The 14,031-nt window shown below is 38.9% G+C and overlaps 1 protein-coding gene across 1 annotated transcript; it reads right to left on the reverse strand.

Moving 5' to 3' along the window:
- Positions 1–7,331: 7,331 nt before the first annotated feature.
- On the reverse strand, positions 7,332–13,206 carry LOC115746378 (homeobox protein knotted-1-like 2). The gene is made up of 5 exons (XM_048274929.1): positions 12,352–13,206; positions 12,031–12,153; positions 11,752–11,890; positions 7,980–8,233; positions 7,332–7,855 (listed from the first exon to the last, which is right to left on the reverse strand). Exons 1-5 carry the CDS (start codon positions 12,790–12,792, stop codon positions 7,652–7,654), a joined length of 1,161 nt encoding a protein of 386 aa, XP_048130886.1. The 5' UTR covers positions 12,793–13,206; the 3' UTR covers positions 7,332–7,651.
- Positions 13,207–14,031: the final 825 nt, after the last annotated feature.

Genomic DNA, 14,031 nt, shown 5'->3' on the forward strand with positions numbered 1-14,031 from the left:
TATCATGATTCATGTTTAAACTAGAGTTGCGTCTAGCAGAGGATTTCACTATAGTTAACACATCACATTTTTCGTTACATTACTCAATTACAAGCGAAAAATAGTATATATAGTAGTAACTATTCATGAGGCCAAGTTCAAACTACTAATGAAAAGATATGAGTTTAAATTATAAAATTCTCTGGAGAGTATGAACCACACCCTAATATATTTAATATTTAAAAATTGAATGTAAATAACAAAGAAGAATACCTTAATATTAGGCTCCGTGGTGTTCAATAAATATGAAAATGAACTGGAAAATATCTTTCACCATTAGGTATGAAAAATCAGATTTTTCTCAGTGCACTCTTTTTAATTATTTGTTAGTTTATTTTGTTTATCTTTTATTTTTATTTTGTAAAAAATTGATTGATTTATTTATTTTTTTGGTGGAAGACTTTTTATTAAAAAATCAAAATTTTATTTTTATATATATTTTTTCCTTTTTTTTTCTTTTCCCTTCTTCTTCGGCTAGTCGCGGGCGAGGTCATCGGGCAAGGACGAGGAGAGCCTCGCCGGATTTGGAAAGGCCGGTGAGGCTCAAGCTCGCCGGCTATTGCCGTGGCCCGCAGAGGAAGAAAAAAACAAAAAAGAATTAAAAAGAAAAGGAATGTGAAGGAGTGAAGGGAGGAAAGATGAGGGAAAATGTTTTCCTCTTCTCCAAAAAAGAAAAGTATCTTCCCCACTTTTGACAGCGTTTTTCCGTGGGTGGAAAATGTTTTCCTTGACTTTATTTATTTTTCGTGAACCGAACAACGGAAAATCCAAAAACCATTTTTCAGTAAGTTGTTTTTCGCGAAACGAACAAAGCCTAAGTGATTTAAGGTTTTAGAACTCATACACTACGAAATTAGCCTTTGACATAACTTAATGACGAAAGGAATGTAATACATGCATGCGACAAGCACGTTAGCTTTGCTATCACGATGTGGAACGTGGCCTCCTCCTTTCCGCTTCTTCTCATCTCTTCTTGACGGGCTTATTTCATTGCCAAGAGCCAACGAACCTTTGTTGATGTGAACGCCTAAACTATAGTCACTTAGAGCCGATAATCAAGAAAGTATTCATTGGATGTGTCCACAAAAGTGAGAAACTGTTCAAAAACTCCTAAACTTATTGCACTTTTGTCAATTCAGTGCTAAATTTTTTTAATTTTGTCAATTGAGCACTAAATCTTTGCACCTTTTTTCAATTGAGTTCATTTGGCCATTTTTGCCCATAAATCATGGACGCGGCCAATTTTTTAATTATATTTTTTCATTTTTCTTCATTTTTCCTTTTTTTTTCTTTCTTTTTTTCCCCTTACTGTGGCCAACGAGAGTCGCCAGGCCCTCGCCCAAACCATCGTAGCCTTGCTTGCGGTCATTAGAATCAAATGATGGTAAAAACATCAGAAGTACCTGAACTTTTACCCCTTTTACAATCATGTACCTAAACCTTTTTCTTTTTCTTTTTTTTCTAATCAAGTACCTCCATTTTTCAAATGTAGGTCAATTTAAAACGTCGACACAGGAATGAGAATCGAAATTTCCATTCAGCTCCTGCATGACAAACATAGTGTGTGGGTGATGAGTGTCCTAAACATTGAAACTTTCCTTGTGTTTGTGAAAATAGATCTACCGGCATGCCCTAATAGATTGTTGCTAAAATGGGCATGCCCCAAAGGCAGTCCGAACTTCTCTTCAGACGTTTGGAAAACTACTGACTCGAGCACAAACCGCACGGATCGGGCTAGACTGAGCGTGAAGTCTATGAATTTAAGTGCAACGAAAACTAAGCTGCATTGGAACGAAAATTACTTGAAATTGAAATGGTTGGAATTAGAAGTACAACGAAACGTAATTACACGGGAATTTAAAGTGCGCGAATTGGAAAAGCACATGAAAAAACAAAGATAAAACTATTGGAAAGTTAGTGGTACCTCAGTTTGTTCTTGCTCTTGTTCGAACCATTGCCGATATTAGGATTCGGCGTACAATCACAACGAAATAAGGCGTACAAGCAAGAAAGAGAAGTTGAGATATAATATTTTATCTTGATTCACCCTTAAAGTAACACTACGTCCAGCAAATGATTCCACTATAACTAGCACATCGCGTCTTTTTATTACATTCCTCAATCACAAGAATGGGACTCCCGTGATTTCCTGTCAATTGGAAGTATGAACCACAGCCCAACAGTTGAGACATTTGTCGAGCTTGTACCCCATGTTCTATATTCTTTCTATGCCGCCATATAGGAGAATCCCACGGCACAAATATTCACTCATAACTATATTTCAAATTCTTTCACAAAACCTGTTAATTTTTTTTTTATCAAACTACGCAATCCAGAGTTGTCAACCTAGCTTCCTCTCTTCCCTTCTTCCATTCCAGCTCTTAGAAGTTGAAAATATACCAAAAAGATTTTGACGGTAACAAAATTAAACCCAAGAATTTGACGAGTTCAATTAAGTGCGTAGAGGCTCGTATCTAAATGACGCAGAAGCTTGGATCCGACTCAATTAAGTATATGAGCCAAATTTCGTTAGGTGTTAAAGCTACGAAAGAGAGGGAGCGGAACCAAAGTCTTGATCCTGCAAAATAGTCAGGCTTGCAGGTCAGGCATTTTTTGGCATATAGATTCGATGACCGTTGGAGGTTTCTCAATTGAAAACCCAGTTCGTAGCAATTAGGTATGCCATTCAAAGATGACTTATGCCAAAATCGCAGACTAAATCGCTCAAAAGATTGATGAGATGGCATGATCAAAACCTACCAAAACTCAGAATATAATTTGCTACAATTAGAAGTAGATTGATGAGATGGCATGATAAAAGCTGTGAAAATTATCAAAAAAATCCTAAACCTATTGCAATTGTGACAATTCAATCCTAAATTTTTCATTTTTTGTCAATTGAGTCATAAACCTTTTGCAATTTTGCTAATGCAGTCCATTTGACCGGTTGGCGCTATTAGGGGTGTGCAACCGGACCGAGTTTACCTAGAACCCGAATCGGACCACCCGAAAAACAGAGTCGGGGATCGGTTCTCGCTTAAATTGATTAGGGAACGGGTTCCAATTTTTGGAAACCGGTTGAAACCGATCCGGTTTCCGATTCTAGGTGAAGACCCACCCGAACCGGTTTTAGCTACTATTTAAATTAAAAAAAAAAAACTATCTCGCTGTCACGACCTAAAAATTCAGAAAAATTTCCAGGCTAATGGATTATCGAGTTAATTATTTAACCAACCTAACTCGGACTCTCCCAAGTCCATACCAAATCGCAACTTGAGATTGAATTGATTAATGTGCAATGTATTTTAATTTTGGAGCCGCCACTAATCATTTATGGTAGGTCGATTAGAAACCTAAATAAAATAGTGGGAGAACTATTTTATTTCTACGAACTGTAGATTAAGAGTTCGGGGACTTGATTACGTCAGATTACTCTAACGCCCTTTCGGTACCATTTTATTTCATGAAAAATCATTTAAGAAGGCAACATTAATTGATTTTAACCTAAGTCACTAACAAAGGTTAACATGTGGGTGCGCAATCAATTAATGAACATCCGTAAATCAATATAATCAAGGGAGCATGCGCCACACAAGATAGTTCTTTTATTTTTGATTTTTTTTTATGAATGCATGAAAAACTATACTATATACAATGCAATGTTATGAATTAAATGCAAGACTAAACAAGATGACATGCAAATTAAATTAATATGCAAGTGAGACCGTGGTTTAATTAAATTAACTACGTGACATGTAAATTAATTAAAACCTAGACATGCAATTCTAATACGCAATATAAGCTAAAATGCAACCTAATATGACGTGGCGAGGATAACGTGCCGGGGATGACATGGCAAGGATGAATGATTTTTTTATATTTTCGGATGAATTAATTTCCTAAAATAGAACTATGTCAAAACAATTTTTATCTTGTATATTTTAGAGTTTACATTGACCTAAACCCTAATATATTGAAGATATATCATTTTAAACATAAGATTCTATTTAAACATGCAATTTCTATTCTAGTATGCAATCTAACCTAAATAAAAAATTAGATATGCAATATCTACATGATGTTATTTTTTAAAAGATGCAATTTTCAGATATGCAAAGTGAATGAATGCAATTTTTTTAGAATTTTTGAGATTACATCATGCGACGGGTATATTCTAAAAAAAAATATGACAATCAAGCAATTCAAATCAAATGAGGAAAGTGAATATGCCAATCAATGTCAATCAAGAAAGTGGATATATCAATCAAGTTTTGAAATATTTCGCGAATATTTGAGTCGATCTTTAATTCGTAACCCTACGATTAACGATTGAACTCAAATCCTTGCCTAATCGAGTATTCCATCAATAATCTTAAAGATGGACTTTCTTGATCATGTGACAAGTTGCGGATTAGGAAAGGAAATTTTCCTAATCTACCCGCATTTTGGAAAAGATATCCACTTTGATGCAATATGGGTAAGATATGCAAAATATGTTTAAAATATGCAAATATATTCCAAGATAAGCAATAAAATATTCAAAAGTCCAAGGTAGGAAATTTACCTTAAACAAATTGTTTTGCCAAGATTCGCTCTCCTAATTCGAACTACCGAATCTTGACGACCAAGGTTGGACCGATCGCCTAGGCCAGGAGGCACGCTCGGCTTGGGAATCCTCGGAACAACCACAAGTTTGGGACTCCTTAGAACGACAACACTTCGCGGCTAGGCTCGGGAATGCTCTTGCGCGGATGATGAACGATTATTGTGACGTTGGTCGGAATTCGTCGATCGCTTTAGCATGAATTGAAATCTGCTTGGTCGTTGGCGTAGGCCTATGAAGAGAGCGACGTGGTTGTTCCTTGGAGAGATCGTCAAAAGTCTCGTGAATATGGATGTGCGAGCACAAGTGGACAAATTGGAGAGAATGAGCAGGAGCAAACAGCACTTGGACTCACATATATGAATTTGACTAATCTTAATGCCACCCCCCCTGGGAACTTGTGTAGATAAGTGTTGATGTCAGAGAATTCTTTGACTCTCTCGTGGAACACTCTTTTGAGTGCGTAGCCGCGAACTCCGTGGATGAAACCTTTTGAGCGAGGATGAAAACCACCAAAGAGATGCCTCTCTCCAACTCTCGTGTTTGCTCTCCTTTTTTTTTTAAGAATATTGCCGACCCCCTTTTCAATCGCTCATAGGTCTCTTTTATAAGCGACAGAGTCTAGGTTAATGAGAAAGAAAGAAGATTTTGTTTCCTTTTGTGGCTTTTTTTTTCTTTCTGCTCAAGCCCATGGACACGTGAAGATATCTCTTTTCTTTTTTTTTTTATTTCTTTGTATATTGCAAGTCCATATGCCCTCAAGAAGAACGTGCCATGCTTTCATAAAAGATATACTGCTCAAATAATAGGGTGAACTATGTCTGTGCAATATTTCTTTCCGTCCTCTCAATTTTTTTTGTGGCTATATACTGACAATGAAAGTAACCCCCTAATGGCATTGTAAATTTCAAGGATTTCCTCCAATTATTGCTAAAAATTACATGGAAGCTCGGGTCCACCGCTTGTCAATTTAAGCTCCATTTTTCTGCCGTTGATCCAGATAAATGTTAATGCAATGCTTGAGAAAAATTAAATATGTTGTGCATGAAAATTATTTTTGGCGAGAACTAAAGTTAATTCTCATTTTTTTTTATGAAAAATGAAAATTTAAGAAAAATCAAAATTTAGGTGTCAACACTCGCTTCTTTTGCCAACCTTGCAAGTTTCAAAGCGGACTTCGAGTCTTTTAACTTGTAAGACAAAAAGGAGAGATTATTAGCGGATTTTGGTGGTAGTGCGATAGGAAGAATTGCACTGTTTAATTCAGCGTTTTGTAGGACTATTATTGCTTTTGGTGAATTGTAACTTCTATTATTATATTTTGAATTGTTGCTTTTGATGGATTGTCATTTTTGTTGCTCATATCGGAGATTGTTGCTTTTGGTGGATAATAAGTTTTATTATCCACCTTTTTCTTTGGATCATTTCATCGATACTCATATTACTTTGATGGAAAAAATGAAATCAGAAAAAGAAATAAAAGGAAAATAGGTTCTCGGGTAGACCTTGGAACATGATCGAAAAATAGGATCGATTCCAAAACAGATTATAGGATAAACAGGGTCGGTTCTCGATTCCAAAAATTGGGAACCAATTATAATAGGGTCGGTTTCAGAATTTAGGTCCGAACCCTACCTACCCGACTCATGCTCACCTCTAGGCGCTACTGACGTGGCGTGGTAGAAGAAAGTTGTAGCTAGATGGGGTGTCTAATAGTTACTTAATCTATAAAAGGAGAGCTAAAGAATAAAGTAATAGTTGTTCCTTTTGGATTCAAAACTGCTCCTCCCCTCTTCCAAAAAGCTATGTGCAGGATCTTTCAACCAATTCTTGCAAATTCTCAGATTTACATTGATGATATCCTCCTCTACAATGAGATTCGACAGGTTCGACACTTGTAGCAAGATGATATTTTATTGATTTAGATCTCGTTTGCAATTTCTATATGCCGCTTATATTGCTAGCTAACTTTGTGCGTAGAAACGGGAATTCCGTCGAATGCCCTACCCAATTTTTAGAAAGTCACCAAATGCAAGAATGGGAAGGAAAGCTGGAATTAAATTTCCCTTCCGCCTGTACCAAATAATGTATGAGTGCTATTGCGAAACCAGTAATCGATGTCTTGAATATTAAAACTTTTTCTCACTCTATAAATATAACCAATATCCACAAAAGAGATATAAAACTGAACAAGTATCGTAACTTTCATATGATGCTAACTTAAATGCTATAATATTTTTTTCTCGATTACTTGAGTGCCCCAATTTGAAAAAAATTTATTCATTTGATTGGCATTGGTCATTTGTGTAACCGGAAAATCCGATGTGGTATAAACTTTAGAATCATCCGACATGGCTCCGGCAAAATCAATTTAGCAAAGTAGTGCCAAAACCGCCTCATTTGACCCATCTATTAACTCCAAATTAACAAATGGGGGCTAAAGTAGAAGTGTTTTGAAACCCTAACCCGGATTCCTCAATTTGGGGCAAAGTCTCTAGAATTGGCTGTCCTTTATCATCTGAATGATCTTGTACTTATTGACATACAAAAGTCAATTAATCAAACGACAACCAGAGGTTCAGTTATGTGACTTATCCAAATGCACAAACATTCACAAGTGCTTCCCTTCAACAATAGAAGTACTACATACGCCATAGTAAGCTAAAATCCTAACTATAGGTAAAGCACATTCATGTAAAAGCATACTGCATACTGAATCAACATAAACACCAGAACCACAAACTACCTGCTCGAGTGCCAAAGGACAACCAAGACATATAGAGAGGATACATAGGTATGACCTAATAATGACCTTAGTCATCAAAAATATTTCTTGCATTGGGTTGCCATGGACTTTACCCAACACTCGGTAACTGGATTGGATCAGGTGGCATGACTAACAATTCATACACTATACTCAGACACATAACGTAAAGGCGAAGCAACCGCCAGAGGACCCTGCAAGATTGGCAAACCTATATATCCAATTATGGTGCATGGATTGACGGCCTACGGGCCCAAACGGTACGGACCATCACCAATGTAGTGACCGTCCATGTATAGTGCAGCGCCTTGCGGATGAAGACCGTCCATCACCATGAACTGCATATCTTCGGAAGGTTTCCAATGGCGTTTCCTTTGATTTATGAACCAATTGTTTATCTGTTTCTGGTCTAGACCAGTGGATTCAGCCAATGCCACCTTCTCCGTCTCCTGTATTGTTATGAATAGGAGCTTTACCATGAACGGTGGATGCATGAAAAAGTTTGGACACTAACAAATTTGTATGGCACAAATTGCCGAGACATTTGGAAAAATGTCAAGTAAGAGCATGTACCGATGGATATGGCCATTTGTAGTGTAACTCCCACCAGCTAAGCAGCTTCTGCCGGGCTTCCTTAGGTAGTTTGCCTTTCTTCTTCTTCTTGGAGAGTTCTTGCTTCAAGCTACTTAAATACCCGCTATACTTCCTTAACAGATGGTTCTTCAGTTCTCTATCCTCAGCACGCGGATCGATCTCAGGTAATTCTGTTTCACCGCCACTGTTATCCTGGTCCTCTTCCGATGAACCAACCCCTTCACACTTATCATCTGTCATTGATTTTTATGCGTGGAACCCATTACAATCAAACAAAAGCAATTGAATTTTTTCCGAATGAGAAAAGGACATCAAAAGCTACTCTTAACATAATTAGCCGTTTCTTGGGGCCTAAATAAAGACAGTGGATCCTCCAGCTTAACTTAAGCCCATATGATGGTGCACATGGGCAATTTTATTATACACGCAGGATTTTCATCATGATCAGTTTGAGCTGAAACAAAAAATTTAGCTACTTATCCAATGCAAACAAATAGCACTAAGAGATGTTTCATTTCTATAAAAAGATTGGCAGATGTATATGCATAGTGATTAAACAATGCAATCGGACTCATAAAAAACGAGCTTGAAAATTGTCTTACCCAATGTGCCATTTTTATGTTATCAACTTACCTATCAGCCAAAACACTCAATGGCTGCTATTTAATTCCTGAACTATTTATAGGTGCTAGTGTTTTCCCAGAAAGGGCTCACACCCAAATAAACAATTGTTGTATTAAACCAAGAGTTAAGATGCACCATTTGTGAAGAACTCTAGCTGTGACCAAGAGTTAGATTCATATTATCTATCTCTCGTACATTCTCACAGAGGTGACAAGGGTCTTTATAGAGACATTTTCATGAGATGAAAAGGCATTTGCTTTGCTTTATACGGATTGTAAATATAAACAAAGACGAATGCTAAAAACAAAGTTGTATTAAAGAACGACAAACACTTATCAAGTTGAGGAAAATCAGAATTATAGGGACTTCAACAAAAGCAGAAGAAACACCCTTTGTTAACCCAAAAAAAAAAAAAAAAAAAAAAAAAAAAAAAAGATATAATCCTCACAGCCAAACGAATTTGCTTTAATGGTGGCAATGGCCGCAAAACATATATCTAGCATGATGAACGTGTCCTCATGACCAAAGTATTTCACCTCTTTCTAAATGAAGCAAGCTATGCATCAATTTCAGAGTACAACAATACTCAAGAGGAAAAGAAAGAATGCGAATCAAAGTACCTTAAAAGCAACACGAGCTTTCAAACCACCATGAATGAAGTAATCACAAAACAAACTACACTCGCTATTATTAGAAATTTTTTCTATGGGGAAGTACAGAAAGAAACCAGTGAGGTGGATGATCATGTTCCTTTCAGAATCATCGATATCTTTCTTAGGAAATATTATGAATCGCCCAAGTCATGTCTAGACATAATCAGATTCTGTTCCTTTGAAGTAAGTACGTGGTTCCTTTCATTTCTTTATAAGTGAATCTAATTATATACAACGATGATGGAGATTATTTCCATCGAACTTACTGGAGAGATCAGAAGACACGGACAACAGAGCGAAGAAGACTAGTACAAGAACTATTTTGATAACTACGGCAGCACATATCTTAGTCCACGAGGGAGAATAGCTCTTCACGAACTATGCCAATGGCAATCAATCCGCAAACATTGTCTATCTCCACTAATGCACATAAACATAAGCACATTGTAGACTGTTTAGCTCACCAAATGACAATAACAGCTCATGGGACTATTTGATACTGGTTAAACATGACTAATAATTAGCAACTGCGGTTCCAGAATACAAATAAAAAGAGAGGACCAAATATATTTTTTTAAAAGCACCTCACACTCATTGACACGGAGAATACAATTTCAGAAGAGCATGTGGCTTGGACAGTATGATTTGACAGCATATAGTTACTTTGTGACCATCTTCAAGGATAAAGAAGTCAACCATCTCTCCCTCTTTGTGCGTCGTGGTAATCTAAAGTATATGGGACCATCGCCAATCTACCTAAACCTTGTATTTGCACAATGAGTAATGTATGAAGACACAACGTTTCTACGAAGACAGGTGCACAAAAGTTTATGTGAATGTGGTCGTATACCACATATTGGCTTCACTTTACCAATGTTTTAATACCCATTTTGTTTCTCTAGAGTTACTTTGCACACCCGACAAGATGCAACAGCCCCACTTATTTTGGAACTCACTACTACAAATAATAAGTTCCTAGACTGCTTCATCTGAGATCTCGTCCAGATCTCGAGATCCCTCGGACATAAAGCAAATAGGGGGTATTTCCCGCCATCGGGGAAAAAAAGATATGAGATCCCAATTGCGGGGCGTGCGGACACCGACACGTTAAGATAAGGAACACATCCGTGGAGCCTGTCATCCTTGTATATCAAATGGATAGGCCACGGAAGCCAGTTCCTAGACTAAGAAAAAAAAAAAAAAGATATGATATCCCAATTGCAAGGCGTGCGGACACCGATACATTAAAATAAGGAACGCATCCGTAGAGCCTATCGTCCTTGTATGTCAAATAGACAGGCCACGGAAGCCAGTTCCTAGGCCAAGAAAGAAATTACCAGAAACAATTCAAACAATCTTGTCTAGTGGAAGCAGATCCACTCAGGCACCAATCACAAAACTAGCCTCTCAAATGTCAGGTAAACTCAAATGAATATTACCATGAACTACCAGAGAAGATGAGATTTGCAGAAGACAAGAAGGGAGCGGAAGATTACATTTTCTCGATTACCCAGTTTTCTTATGAACAGGATGGAGTCGAAGCACCAATTTACATTATTTTCGCAAATCAAGAAATGAGCATGCGCGTGTCATTCCCTTGAGCATTAGCCCCTGAGTCTTTTGCAAACAATTTTCCGTCGTGTGGAGCAACAAACTGGCAATCATGGTTCTACAAAAATTGCTGTGCGATGAATACAGAAGAGAAAGCTAGCCTTGGATGCGTAGATAAATTGCCAGAAAATTAAAACATAAAGAAGGCAGAATAATAAGGTATTGCTCTACGATTTATACACACAGAGACACATATTTTAAAGAAGTCTGACAGAATGCCGTACAGATGCTGGTGCAGCAATAAGTGGAACAGCATCCAAAGTTTTCTTAAATTTCCCAAGTTCCACTGGAACACAAAGAACGATGTTTTCTTTGCCCTTTTGTTCCCAGTCGCAGAGAGCTAAACCCACAGCTCCGGGAAATGGCGAAGACAAACAATGATGACAGCACATTCATCTCGAGGTGGTAATGCCTGAATCTTTACAAGGATAATTCCAAGATCTCGACACCGTATTAACCCAAAATTAAGCTCACGTGCCAACACGCCAACCTGGGATTAATAAAGCTTTGGAGCTTTTCTCGTGGGAAATTAATGGAAATTGGATCTTGATTACTATAGACACGTGATAGGGCTCGTAGGTAGTGCCTTGCTCTCTCTCTCTCTCTCTCTCTCTCTCTCTCTACCAAACACCTAGCAAGAAATGACTAAGATTTTAGCCTTTCAATTATGGAGAAACAAAGCAACAAAAGGAATGGAGGGAGGAGGAGAAGAGCAAGGAATGACCTAGATTTTTAGCCTTTGAATTATGGAGAAACAAAGCAAGAAAAGGAAATGGATGGCGGAGGAGGAGGAGGAGGAGGAGAAGAAGAAGAAGAAGACGACGACGACCCGAGAGAGAGAGAGAGAGAGAGAGAGAATATACCAGAGTTGAAGACGCGAACCGGGCCATTGTTGCTGAGCGAGTTGAGCTGAGTTTCGATCCTGCGCATGAAGTCCATGGCCTCCTGCAACGGCCGCGTCAGCTCGTCCCGGTACTTCACCAGCATGTCGTAATACGCTTCCTGATCAAAGTTTCATGTCACTATAATTCTTATTATCCTTAATTTTGATAGCTTCCTCTTTCATTATCGCCGAAAATTACTATGACGACAGACATGCTATAATTGGAAAACGAGAGAAAAAAGATAATAACAAGAGTGACCATGAATTGGTCCAGCTCCGGGTCCTTCGACCCGTCCGCCGAAGCCACCGCCGACCGCTGCCGCGACTCGAACTCCTGTCGCGCCACCGACAGCTTCGCCACCACCTCAGGCGGCGCTCCGACCTAGCAATGCAAAATAAATAGAAAATCAAGCCAAGGATGGACATTCTGGTCATCGGAAATGGTTTTGGAAAAGGAAGAAATTAGGCGTTTTCACGCAGTTCGCATTATGCTGTGTTATATAGGTATAACATGTAACCGGAAAATAAGGGCAATAAAAGAAAAAAAAGCTCGATTAAATTAGATGAAAGAGAAATTAACCTTTTGGCAGTCCATGTAAGCTTCCAAGAGGTTGGAGTACTGAGGGTGAGCGATGATCTTGGCCTTCATGGCATCGACCTCGCGCGAGCTCTCGCTCACTGTTTGTAGCTGCTGATGCTGGTGGTGTTGGTGCTGGTGGTGGTGAGAAGCTGAGGGGTCATGATGGTCTCTCACCAGAGAATAGTGATGAAACTTACGAGCATGGCCGTGGTGAGAGGCGGCTACCTCGGTCTTCACCACCGGGTGCGGCGGCGCTTCGGATTGGAAGCAGTGATCGCCACCGGACTGGGAATAGAAATGGCTGCTGCTGCTATTTCCCCTCCCGTAATTGCTATTGCCAGAGGAGCTCGGCCCAAGAACAGGCGACGCGTACAAGAAGCTGCTGTTGTTCCCTCTCGACCCAGTGCTACTGTTGTCGTTCATCTGCCCATATTCCTCCATTCCCAACACGACGACCCAAGATGAGACTATGATGGAAAACCCTAGCGAGCTTCGAGGGAGAGCAGTTATCTTCGGAAACCCTAGAGAGAGAGAGAGAGAGAGAAATTGAAGATGCCCAGGTGGGTCACAAAACGGATAGGAAAGGGACTAGACAAGCCATGGAGGGTCTGGTCTGGTTTTGTCTCGCGTATCCCCCCATGTTAGGATTGGAATTATTACGAGAAGAGAAGCAAACCCATACAATTAGGTCACGGAGGCCTTGAGGTGAAGTTGCACCAGGAGGTGGTGGTCATGTTAAAGAAGCGAGAGCTGGAGGGCTCACTGCAAATCGCACGGAAGAGAGGGAGAGAGAGAGAAGGCGATCAAGGTGGGGCTGAGAGGTAAATGTGAAAGGTGGGAAGAGAGAGAAGAGGCTGAATTAACCGGAACGGGCATCGGCTCTGTCTTTCTTTATCTTTCTTTTAGCTGGCCTTTGACAAGACGTGCTCTATCGAGGAAGAGACGACGAAAAATTTCCAAGGGAAAAGAAATGTTTGATTATTGTATAAAGGCAAAGACTCGAGATCAGATGACCAAGAAACAGAGATAAGGCGACTGGGAACTCTGGATTTTCTTGCCATTCTTCCTTTTCTCTCTCTCTCTCTCTCTCTATTATTTAACTAATATCCATATCGAATTCGGGAAGGCTTTGGAAAAACATCCCGCTAGCATGATAATATGATAGTATAACGGTGAAATGTTAAGCATAAGATCGATCGGATATAGATCCCGCCATGATTGCTAAATTTTTTTTTATCATTTATAACACTTGTGGTTGATATTGCATTATTTAATTGTTACACTGTTAGCTTTTCAAATCTTTTTAGAAAATAAAACGAGTGCGATAATCATGGAACAATACTGAGTGGTGATTTACATGTCCCGAATCGTGAGGCGTACTTCTTTGGTGGTGGCGATGGATGTGAAAATGAACACAAAAATGGAGATATTAAGACGAATTGAATTGAGAATTGAGAGGAAGATGGTGCATAGAAACCTAAAGAGGGCAACACACTTTCCATTATTACACGTCATCCCAAGCTCAAATGAATCGAGGATGAGTAGCTTTTCAACTCTCGAATTCAATTCTAACGAATCTCATGAAGTTTCAACTATCATATTGCACTCGTTCACCTTCGTCATGCCTTTACATTCCAAGACGATGTGATTCCACTCACTGTGTTTACCCTCTACAGAAAC

The sequence above is a fragment of the Rhodamnia argentea genome, chromosome 2, assembly GCF_020921035.1.
Source record: "Rhodamnia argentea isolate NSW1041297 chromosome 2, ASM2092103v1, whole genome shotgun sequence".
NCBI lineage: Eukaryota > Viridiplantae > Streptophyta > Magnoliopsida > Myrtales > Myrtaceae > Rhodamnia > Rhodamnia argentea.